Consider the following 11681-nt stretch of genomic DNA (forward strand, 5'->3'; position numbering starts at 1 on the left):
AGGGCCTATAAGGTGTGGATTTTTTTAAAGAATAAGGGCCTATCTAAGGCGTGGATTTTTTAAAGAATATTTTTTCAGGGCCTATCTAAGGCGTGGATTTTTTTAAAGAATATTTTTTCAGGGCCTATCTAAGGCGTGGATTTTTTTAAAGAATATTTTTTCAGGGCCTATCTAAGGCCTGGATTTTTTAAAGAATATTTTTTCAGGGCCTATCTAAGGCGTGGATTTTTTAAAGAATATTTTTTCAGGGCCTACCCAAGGCGGGGATTTTTTAAAGAATATTTTTTCAGGGCCTATCTTGGATTTTTTAAAGAATATTTTTTCAGGCCTATCTAAGGCGTGGATTTTTTAAAGAATATTTTTTCAGGGCCTATCTAAGGCTTGGATTTTTTAAAGAATATTTTTTAAAGTATCCTGTCAACGCAAGGCGTGGATTTTTTTAAAGAATATTTTTTCAGGGCCTATCTAAGGCCTGGATTTTTTAAAGAATATTTTTTCAGGGCCTATCTAAGGCGTGGATTTTTTTAAAGAATATTTTTTCAGGGCCTATCTAAGGCGTGGATTTTTTAAAGAATATTTTTTCAGGGCCTATCTAAGGCGTGGATTTTTTTAAAGAATATTTTTTCAGGGCCTATCTAAGGCGTGGATTTTTTTTAAAGAATATTTTTTCAGGGCCTATCTAAGGCGTGGATTTTTTTAAAGAATATTTTTTAAGGGCCTATCTAAGGCCTGGATTTTTTAAAGAATATTTTTTCAGGGCCTATCTAAGGCGTGGATTTTTTTAAAGAATATTTTTTCAGGGCCTATCTAAGGCGTGGATTTTTTAAAGAATATTTTTTCAGGGCCTATCTAAGGCCTGGATTTTTTAAAGAATATTTTTTCAGGGCCTATCTAAGGCCTGGATTTTTTAAAGAATATTTTGTCAGGGCCTATCTAAGGCGGGGATTTTTTAAAGAATATTTTTTCAGGGCCTATCTAAGGCGTGGATGTTTTTAAAGAATATTTTTTCAGGGCATATACCAGGCGTAGATTTTTTAAAGAATATTTTTTCAGGGCCTATCTAAGGCGTGGATTTTTTTAAAGAATATTTTTTCAGGGCCTATCTAAGGCGTGGATTTTTTTTAAAGAATATTTTTTCAGGGCCTATCTAAGGCGTGGATTTTTTTAAAGAATATTTTTTAAGGGCCTATCTAAGGCCTGGATTTTTTAAAGAATATTTTTTCAGGGCCTATCTAAGGCGTGGATTTTTTTAAAGAATATTTTTTCAGGGCCTATCTAAGGCGTGGATTTTTTAAAGAATATTTTTTCAGGGCCTATCTAAGGCCTGGATTTTTTAAAGAATATTTTTTCAGGGCCTATCTAAGGCCTGGATTTTTTAAAGAATATTTTGTCAGGGCCTATCTAAGGCGGGGATTTTTTAAAGAATATTTTTTCAGGGCCTATCTAAGGCGTGGATGTTTTTAAAGAATATTTTTTCAGGGCATATACCAGGCGTAGATTTTTTAAAGAATATTTTTTCAGGGCATATACCAGGCGTAGATTTTTTTAAAGAATATTTTTCAGGTTCTATCTAAGGCGTGGATTTTTTAAAGAATATTTTTTCAGGGCCTATCTAAGGCGTGGATTTTTTAAAGAATATTTTTTCAGGGTCTATCTAAGGCGTGGATTTTTTAATGAATATTTTTTCAGGGCCTATCTAAGGCGTGGATTTTTTAAAGAATATTTTTTCAGGGCCTATCTAAGGCGTGGATTTTTTTAAAGAATATTTTTGCAGGGCCTACCTAAGGCGTGGTTTTTTTAAAGAATATTTTTTCAGGGTCTATCTTAGGCGTGGATTTTTTTAAAGAATATTTTTTCAGGGTCTATCTAAGGCGTGGATTTTTTTAAAGAATATTTTTTCATATTTTTTCCCTTTATAAAATAGATTTAAAAAATCCACGCCTAGGGATAGCCCCTTTATAAAATAGATTTAAAAAATCCACGCCTAGGGATAGCCCCTTTATAAAATAGATTTAAAAAATCCACGCCTAGGGATAGCCTTTTTATAAAATAGATTTAAAAAATCCACGCCTAGGGATAGCCCCTTTATAAAATAGATGTAAAAAATCCACGCCTGGGGATAGCCCCTTTATAAAATAGATGTAAAAAATCCACGTCTGGGGATAGCCCCTTTATAAAATAGATTTAAAAAATCCACGCCTGGGGATGACTACCACTTTGGTTCAATTCATTATGCCATGCCAAATTTTGTGAAAATCGAAAGATATATAGCGACTTTGGTACACCATTTACATAAGATCGGACGAAACTATTTATGGGAGTTATATCTAAACCTAGACCGATTTTCACGAAACTTAACACACATCATTCCAGACTTAGTTCAATACGCTGTCCTATATTTTGTGCAAATCGTAAGATATATAGGGACTTTGGTGCACCATTTACATAAGATCGGACGAAACTATTTATGGGAGTTATATCTAAACCTAGACCGATTTTCACGAAACTTAACACACATCATTCCAGACTTAGTTCAATACGCTGTCCTATATTTTGTGCAAATCGTAAGATATATAGGGACTTTGGTGCACCATTTACCTAAAATCGGACGAAATTATATATGGGAGCTATATCTAAATCTGAACCGATTTTCACGAAACTTAACACACATCATTCCAGACCTAATTCATTACGCTGTGCCAAATTTCGTGCAAATCGAAAGATATATAGGGACTTTGGCACACCATTTACCTTAAATCGGACGAAATTACATATGGGAGCTATATCTAAATCTGAACCGATTTTCACGAAATTTAACACACATCTTTCTAGACTTGATTCAGTACGATATGCCAAATTTCGTGCAAATCGAAAGATATATAAGGGCTTTGGTGCACAATTTACCTTAAATCGGACGAAATTAAATATGGGAGCTATATCTAAATCTAAACCGATTTTCACGAAACTTAGCACACATCATTCCAGACTTAATTCAATACGCTGTGCCAAATTTCGTGGACATCGAAAGATATATAGGGACTTTGGTGGACCATTTACCTAAAATCGGAAGAAAATATATATGGGAGCTATATCTAAATCTGAACCGATTTTTCCCAATTTCAATATGGTTTGTTCTTGAGTCAAATAAATGGGCTGTGCCAAATTTCATCCAAATCGGATGATAAATGATTTGTTTACAATTTAACATCAACAGACGGACGGACATGCATAAATCGATTCAAAAAGTGATTCTATGCATATTCTCAAAAGGATCCGTGGGTGTATTTCGTTTCCTTTTGCCTGTTACAAACATATGCTCAAAGACATAAGGGTATAAAAATCCACGCCTGGGGATAGCCCCTATATAAAATAGATTAAAAACAGTCATTAATTAATTTTTGAAAGAATCCACTCCTATTAATAGTTCTTGAAAAAAATTTTTTTTTAAATCGACGCCTATTTATAGTCCTTGAAGAATATGTTGTAAAGTGTGTATTTTTTTGAAGGTGACCTTGACTACTTCCAACGAAGTTCCTTTACCATCTTTTGTTTAAAAATTCGATTTTGTTTATATGGGCCATTAAAAAAATATAATTTTTTTTTCATATTTCCAGACATTTTTTTAAAGCAACAATAAAAATAAGAACACCGACAACAACAACAAAATGACCAAAAGGTAATAAAATTCTGTTTATTTGAACTGCACCTCAAAGATTACTGACCCTCTCCGATAAATCTGTTGCAATTCTTTCAGCAATCCGAATGTAAACAATCCCCATTTAAATACCATGACTTCAGATTTTTTATATCACATCAATATAAATGTGGCGGATACACAGAATCCAACAGAAATAATACAGCAATATGGTGATGTAAAGGTGAGAAGATAAGGTTGAAAAAAAAAAATGGATTAAAAATAGGGTCCAATACAAACTTGGTAGTAACATTTTGGGACCCTACAAAATATTTAAAATGTTTTGTAAAATTCTTAAAAAATATATTTTTTAATATGTTCCTTCAGTTTGTTTGTCTGGGTGGTACCAAAAATCGTATGCTGGCCCTGGCCAAATATTTACGCCACATACTTGGACTCGACGATAAAGTAGGTGAGTTGGTGGATATTAGTGAAGCTGGAAATCGTTATGCCATGTATAAGGTAAGACCTTTAAATAACCGATTACAATTTTAAAATAAAAAAATATTTTTTGTGTTATGTAGGTTGGACCGGTCCTCTGTTGTTCGCATGGTGTAGGTATGAGCACCATGAGTGTCCTTTTACATGAATTGCTGAAATTGGTACATTATGCCCAGTGCAAAGATCCGGTATTTATTCGTTTGGGCACCAGTGGTGGTGTGGGTGTGAATCCTGGTACGGTTGTTGTATCCAAGGAGGCATATAATGGCTATTTAAGGAATGAACATGAAATTGTAAGTTTGAAAGGCAAAGAGCTCCTCTTTTGATAGAAATACTTGTATAGGCCCTGAAAAACTATTCCTTTAAAAATCCACGCCTTGTATAGGCCCTGAAAAACTATTCCTTTAAAAATCCACGCCTTGTATAGGCCCTGAAAAACTATTCCTTTAAAAATCCACGCCTTGTATAGGCCCTGAAAAACTATTCCTTTAAAAATCCACGCCTTGTATAGGCCCTGAAAAACTATTCCTTTAAAAATCCACGCCTTGTATAGGCCCTGAAAAACTATTCCTTTAAAAATCCACGCCTTGTATAGGCCCTGAAAAACTATTCCTTTAAAAATCCACGCCTTGTATAGGCCCTGAAAAACTATTCCTTTAAAAATCCACGCCTTGTATAGGCCCTGAAAAACTATTCCTTTAAAAATCCACGCCTTGTATAGGCCCTGAAAAACTATTCCTTTAAAAATCCACGCCTTGTATAGGCCCTGAAAAACTATTCCTTTAAAAATCCACGCCTTGTATAGGCCCTGAAAAACTATTCCTTTAAAAATCCACGCCTTGTATAGGCCCTGAAAAACTATTCCTTTAAAAATCCACGCCTTGTATAGGCCCTGAAAAACTATTCCTTTAAAAATCCACGCCTTGTATAGGCCCTGAAAAACTATTCCTTTAAAAATCCACGCCTTGTATAGGCCCTGAAAAACTATTCCTTTAAAAATCCACGCCTTGTATAGGCCCTGAAAAACTATTCCTTTAAAAAAAATCCACGCCTTGTATAGGCCCTGAAAAACTATTCCTTTAAAAATCCACGCCTTGTATAGGCCCTGAAAAACTATTCCTTTAAAAATCCACGCCTTGTATAGGCCCTGAAAAACTATTCCTTTAAAAATCCACGCCTTGTATAGGCCCTGAAAAACTATTCCTTTAAAAATCCACGCCTTGTATAGGCCCTGAAAAACTATTCCTTTAAAAATCCACGCCTTGTATAGGCCCTGAAAAACTATTCCTTTAAAAATCCACGCCTTGTATAGGCCCTGAAAAACTATTCCTTTAAAAATCCACGCCTTGTATAGGCCCTGAAAAACTATTCCTTTAAAAATCCACGCCTTGTATAGGCCCTGAAAAACTATTCCTTTAAAAATCCACGCCTTGTATAGGCCCTGAAAAACTATTCCTTTAAAAATCCACGCCTTGTATAGGCCCTGAAAAACTATTCCTTTAAAAATCCACGCCTTGTATAGGCCCTGAAAAACTATTCCTTTAAAAATCCACGCCTTGTATAGGCCCTGAAAAACTATTCCTTTAAAAATCCACGCCTTGTATAGGCCCTGAAAAACTATTCCTTTAAAAATCCACGCCTTGTATAGGCCCTGAAAAACTATTCCTTTAAAAATCCACGCCTTGTATAGGCCCTGAAAAACTATTCCTTTAAAAATCCACGCCTTGTATAGGCCCTGAAAAACTATTCCTTTAAAAATCCACGCCTTGTATAGGCCCTGAAAAACTATTCCTTTAAAAATCCACGCCTTGTATAGGCCCTGAAAAACTATTCCTTAAAAAATCCACGCCTTGTATAGGCCCTGAAAAACTATTCCTTTAAAAATCCACGCCTTGTATAGGCCCTGAAAAACTATTCCTTTAAAAATCCACGCCTTGTATAGGCCCTGAAAAACTATTCCTTTAAAAATCCACGCCTTGTATAGGCCCTGAAAAACTATTCCTTTAAAAATCCACGCCTTGTATAGGCCCTGAAAAACTATTCCTTTAAAAATCCACGCCTTGTATAGGCCCTGAAAAACTATTCCTTTAAAAATCCACGCCTTGTATAGGCCCTGAAAAACTATTCCTTTAAAAATCCACGCCTTGTATAGGCCCTGAAAAACTATTCCTTTAAAAATCCACGCCTTGTATAGGCCCTGAAAAACTATTCCTTTAAAAATCCACGCCTTGTATAGGCCCTGAAAAACTATTCCTTTAAAAATCCACGCCTTGTATAGGCCCTGAAAAACTATTCCTTTAAAAATCCACGCCTTGTATAGGCCCTGAAAAACTATTCCTTTAAAAATCCACGCCTTGTATAGGCCCTGAAAAACTATTCCTTTAAAAATCCACGCCTTGTATAGGCCCTGAAAAACTATTCCTTTAAAAATCCACGCCTTGTATAGGCCCTGAAAAACTATTCCTTTAAAAATCCACGCCTTGTATAGGCCCTGAAAAACTATTCCTTTAAAAATCCACGCCTTGTATAGGCCCTGAAAAACTATTCCTTTAAAAATCCACGCCTTGTATAGGCCCTGAAAAACTATTCCTTTAAAAATCCACGCCTTGTATAGGCCCTGAAAAACTATTCCTTTAAAAATCCACGCCTTGTATAGGCCCTGAAAAACTATTCCTTTAAAAATCCACGCCTTGTATAGGCCCTGAAAAACTATTCCTTTAAAAATCCACGCCTTGTATAGGCCCTGAAAAACTATTCCTTTAAAAATCCACGCCTTGTATAGGCCCTGAAAAACTATTCCTTTAAAAATCCACGCCTTGTATAGGCCCTGAAAAACTATTCCTTTAAAAATCCACGCCTTGTATAGGCCCTGAAAAACTATTCCTTTAAAAATCCACGCCTTGTATAGGCCCTGAAAAACTATTCCTTTAAAAATCCACGCCTTGTATAGGCCCTGAAAAACTATTCCTTTAAAAATCCACGCCTTGTATAGGCCCTGAAAAACTATTCCTTTAAAAATCCACGCCTTGTATAGGCCCTGAAAAACTATTCCTTTAAAAATCCACGCCTTGTATAGGCCCTGAAAAACTATTCCTTTAAAAATCCACGCCTTGTATAGGCCCTGAAAAACTATTCCTTTAAAAATCCACGCCTTGTATAGGCCCTGAAAAACTATTCCTTTAAAAATCCACGCCTTGTATAGGCCCTGAAAAACTATTCCTTTAAAAATCCACGCCTTGTATAGGCCCTGAAAAACTATTCCTTTAAAAATCCACGCCTTGTATAGGCCCTGAAAAACTATTCCTTTAAAAATCCACGCCTTGTATAGGCCCTGAAAAACTATTCCTTTAAAAATCCACGCCTTGTATAGGCCCTGAAAAACTATTCCTTTAAAAATCCACGCCTTGTATAGGCCCTGAAAAACTATTCCTTTAAAAATCCACGCCTTGTATAGGCCCTGAAAAACTATTCCTTTAAAAATCCACGCCTTGTATAGGCCCTGAAAAACTATTCCTTTAAAAATCCACGCCTTGTATAGGCCCTGAAAAACTATTCCTTTAAAAATCCACGCCTTGTATAGGCCCTGAAAAACTATTCCTTTAAAAATCCACGCCTTGTATAGGCCCTGAAAAACTATTCCTTTAAAAATCCACGCCTTGTATAGGCCCTGAAAAACTATTCCTTTAAAAATCCACGCCTTGTATAGGCCCTGAAAAACTATTCCTTTAAAAATCCACGCCTTGTATAGGCCCTGAAAAACTATTCCTTTAAAAATCCACGCCTTGTATAGGCCCTGAAAAACTATTCCTTTAAAAATCCACGCCTTGTATAGGCCCTGAAAAAAAATCCACGCCTTGTATAGGCCCTGAAAAACTATTCCTTTAAAAATCCACGCCTTGTATAGGCCCTGAAAAACTATTCCTTTAAAAATCCACGCCTTGTATAGGCCCTGAAAAACTATTCCTTTAAAAATCCACGCCTTGTATAGGCCCTGAAAAACTATTCCTTTAAAAATCCACGCCTTGTATAGGCCCTGAAAAACTATTCCTTTAAAAATCCACGCCTTGTATAGGCCCTGAAAAACTATTCCTTTAAAAATCCACGCCTTGTATAGGCCGTGAAAAACTATTCCTTTAAAAAATCCACGCCTTGTATAGGCCGTGAAAAACTATTCCTTTAAAAAATCCACGCCTTGTATAGGCCGTGAAAAACTATTCCTTTAAAAAATCCACGCCTTGTATAGGCCGTGAAAAACTATTCCTTTAAAAAATCCACGCCTTGTATAGGCCGTGAAAAACTATTCCTTTAAAAAATCCACGCCTTGTATAGGCCGTGAAAAACTATTCCTTTAAAAAATCCACGCCTTTTATAGGCCGTGAAAAACTATTCCTTTAAAAAATCCACGCCTTGTATAGGCCGTGAAAAACTATTCCTTTAAAAAAATCAACGCCTTGTATAGGCCGTGAAAAACTATTCCTTTAAAAAAATCCACGCCTTGTATAGGCCCTGAAAAACTATTCCTTTAAAAATCCACGCCTTGTATAGGCCGTGAAAAACTATTCCTTTAAAAATTCACGCCTTGTATAGGCCCTGAAAAACTATTCCTTTAAAAATCCACGCCTTGTGTAGGTCCTGAAAAACTATTCCTTTAAAAATTCACGCCTTGTATAGGCCCTGAAAAACTATTCCTTTAAAAATCCACGCCTTGTATAGGCCCTGAAAACTATTCCTTTAAAAGGTCCACGCCTTGTATAGGCCCTGAAAAACTATTCCTTTAAAAAGTCCACGCCTATGGATAGCCCTTCAGAATTTTTTTTTATTTTTTTTTAAATAATCCACACCTTAAGATAGTCTTTCAACCTTAAGATAATCCTCACCTTAAGATAGTCTTTCAGAAAATATTTCTAATAAAATAATTTTTGTTTTATTTTTCAGGCCATTTTGGGCAAAAGGGTGGTACGCCCGGCCATATTCGACGAACAGGTTGCCCAAGATCTAATGAAATATTCCAGCTATGAACGTGATTATGAAATTATTTGGGGTAATACCATGGCTGCGGAATGTTTCTATGAAGGTCAAGGTCGCCTGGATGGTGCCTGCTGCGACTACACCGAATCGGATAAAATGGCCTTCCTACAACAGGCCTTTGCAAAGGGAGTACGCAATATTGAAATGGAAGCCACCATGTTTTCGGCCCTTACCCGTCATGTGGGTGTTAAGGCAGCCGATGTATGTGTGACCCTACTCAATCGCCTGCAAGGTGATCAGGTGCATTTGACCAAGGAACAAAAGGAGGATTTTGAACAGAGACCCTTCACAGTGGTCGGTGAATATATTAGAAATGTGTTGCAGCAGGGCAAGTGAACGTGTAACAATTTGTAAATTATTATTGTAATAGAAAAACAAAAACAAATAAATGTAACCTATATAGGAAATATGATAACTTATATATGTACATACATATATCAAAATAAATTCTGAATTCTAAGAATTGTAAAATTTTTATTCTAGGAAAACGGCATGTGTGTGTGCAGACTTGTCCATTTCTATTTACTTTATTCGATTAGTCTGTGTAATTTTATTCAATTATTTGCAAACTAGATCTACTATAGCTGGCAATGACATCATCTTCACCCAGACATATTTACATCTGTACATATTTTGTAATACTATTCCGTTGGCTTAGTAATTAATTTAACACTTAGCCAGCGTTTATAAAGTTCATCAAACTTTATCAATTACAAGTGTACACAGTAAATACAGAAGCGCGTGTACTGTAGGGTGGGACGATATTTTAATTTTTATACCCTACACAACTATGTTGTCAGGGTATTATAGCTTTGTGCAGCCCCAAAAGTTTGTAACGCCGCGAAATATTGGTCCTAGACCCACCTCTAAGTATACCGATCGTCATATCTCGACTAGCTGAGTTGATCTGGACATGTGTGTCCGTCCGTCTGTCCATTATAATTTGTAAACACGATACAGGTCACAGTTATGGACCAATCTTCACGAAAGTTTGCATGTGGCCAATGAAGACCCCTATTGTTTTTGGTAAAGATCGGTTAATATTTAGGGGATGAAATGGACCAAATACTAAATTTTTGTCGGTTTTTGGGAGTTATACGTAATTATGCCGCAGTTATGGTCCGAACATCGTGAAATTTTACATGGAGAAGGGGATCGGGCCTGAGAATAAGCATGCCCGTTTTGATCAATATTTAGCGGGTCAAATGGAGCCTGACTTTTGTGTCAAAAATTACAAAATTTTTATTCTGAGGCGTATATGCTTGCTCCTGAAGGACATATACTCGAGATGTTGATAGTATGTCCAATATGAGTTATTGACCTTCAAATTGATACCAATTATATGGCTGTATGTACTCTGATGTGGGAGTTATACGTAATTATGTAAAGGTGAAATTTGTTTAAAAAAATATTTAAAAACGCCAATCCACTCCAGTGGATTTCATACTTACTTAGCTGGCTTGTTACAGAACGGTTGTCCATAAGCCGAGCATAAAAAAGATTTCCAAGCGCGTCGGACTTGTGCGCATCTCCTCCAATTTGAAAGACCACGTTGCAAGATGTTGTTTTGTAATTGGTTTTTTCATCTGATTCGTGCATACCCATACTTCAGATCCATATAAAAGCACGGGTAGTATCAGCGTCTTGTAAAGTGTAGCATCTGTTGGTCATCACAATCCTCCTCCGAAAAGGATTGTGATGAATGACATCATTCACCGTTTACTGTCAGACCCACTTTGGCAGACTCCTTCTCAATTTGTTCAAAGGTGGCTGTTACCGCTCGCAATGTTCGACCCATTATATCGATGTCATCGGCCGAGGTGAGTAACATTTGTTGTACAGAGTGCCATTTCTGTTCACCTTTGTGTCTCGTATGACCTTTTCCAACAGGATGTTAAGTTAAGATCACACGACAAACTATCACCTTGTCTGAATCATCGGTCGGTATTGAAGGGCTCCGATAGGTCCTTTCCGACTTTAACTGCTGATCTTGTGCCACTTAAAGTTATCCTGCATAGCCGTATTAATTTTGCGGGAATGCCAAACATAGACATGGCTTTAAACACCTCTGAACGGATAGGGCTGTTAAATGCGGTTTTATAGTCGACGAATAATATCTGGTCAATGGTGGATTTGACAGGTCTGAAGCCACATTGGTATGGTCCAATAATTTCATTGACCCATGGCTTCAGTCGTTCACGCACTACGCTGGATAGCACTTTATATGCGATGGGAAGTAGACTTATTCCTCTATAGTTGGCACATATCGTCCTGTCTCCTTTTTTGTGTACGGGATGTGCCCGCACCAAAGCCTTCGGTTTGGTGTTTTACTCGTTGGTAAAATTTCCGGACTTCATTCTGATTCAGGTACATCTCGATCTGAAAAACGATTCTCCTCTCTCCTTTTCTCCCGATAATTCTCCATCGCATTACGTGTTGCTACTGTCTGCAGGGTTGCCCTACACGCTTTTTCACATATGTAGAATTACGACACTCCTGATCGTACCATGGGTTTCTT

General features: G+C 36.7%; 1 protein-coding gene across 1 annotated transcript; it reads left to right on the forward strand.

The window, feature by feature from the left end:
* Positions 1 to 3665: 3665 nt before the first annotated feature.
* LOC133326264 (uridine phosphorylase 1-like) lies at positions 3666 to 9499 on the forward strand. The gene is made up of 5 exons (XM_061534950.1): positions 3666 to 3676; positions 3755 to 3878; positions 4022 to 4156; positions 4219 to 4428; positions 9071 to 9499. Exons 1-5 carry the CDS (start codon positions 3666 to 3668, stop codon positions 9497 to 9499), a joined length of 909 nt encoding a protein of 302 aa, XP_061390934.1.
* The last annotated feature ends 2182 nt before the right edge of the window (positions 9500 to 11681 follow it).

The sequence above is a fragment of the Musca vetustissima genome, unplaced genomic scaffold (assembly GCF_032173495.1).
Source record: "Musca vetustissima isolate MV318-11 ecotype Yass unplaced genomic scaffold, APGP_CSIRO_Mvet_v1 utg22703, whole genome shotgun sequence".
In the NCBI taxonomy this organism is placed as follows: Eukaryota; Metazoa; Arthropoda; class Insecta; order Diptera; family Muscidae; genus Musca; species Musca vetustissima.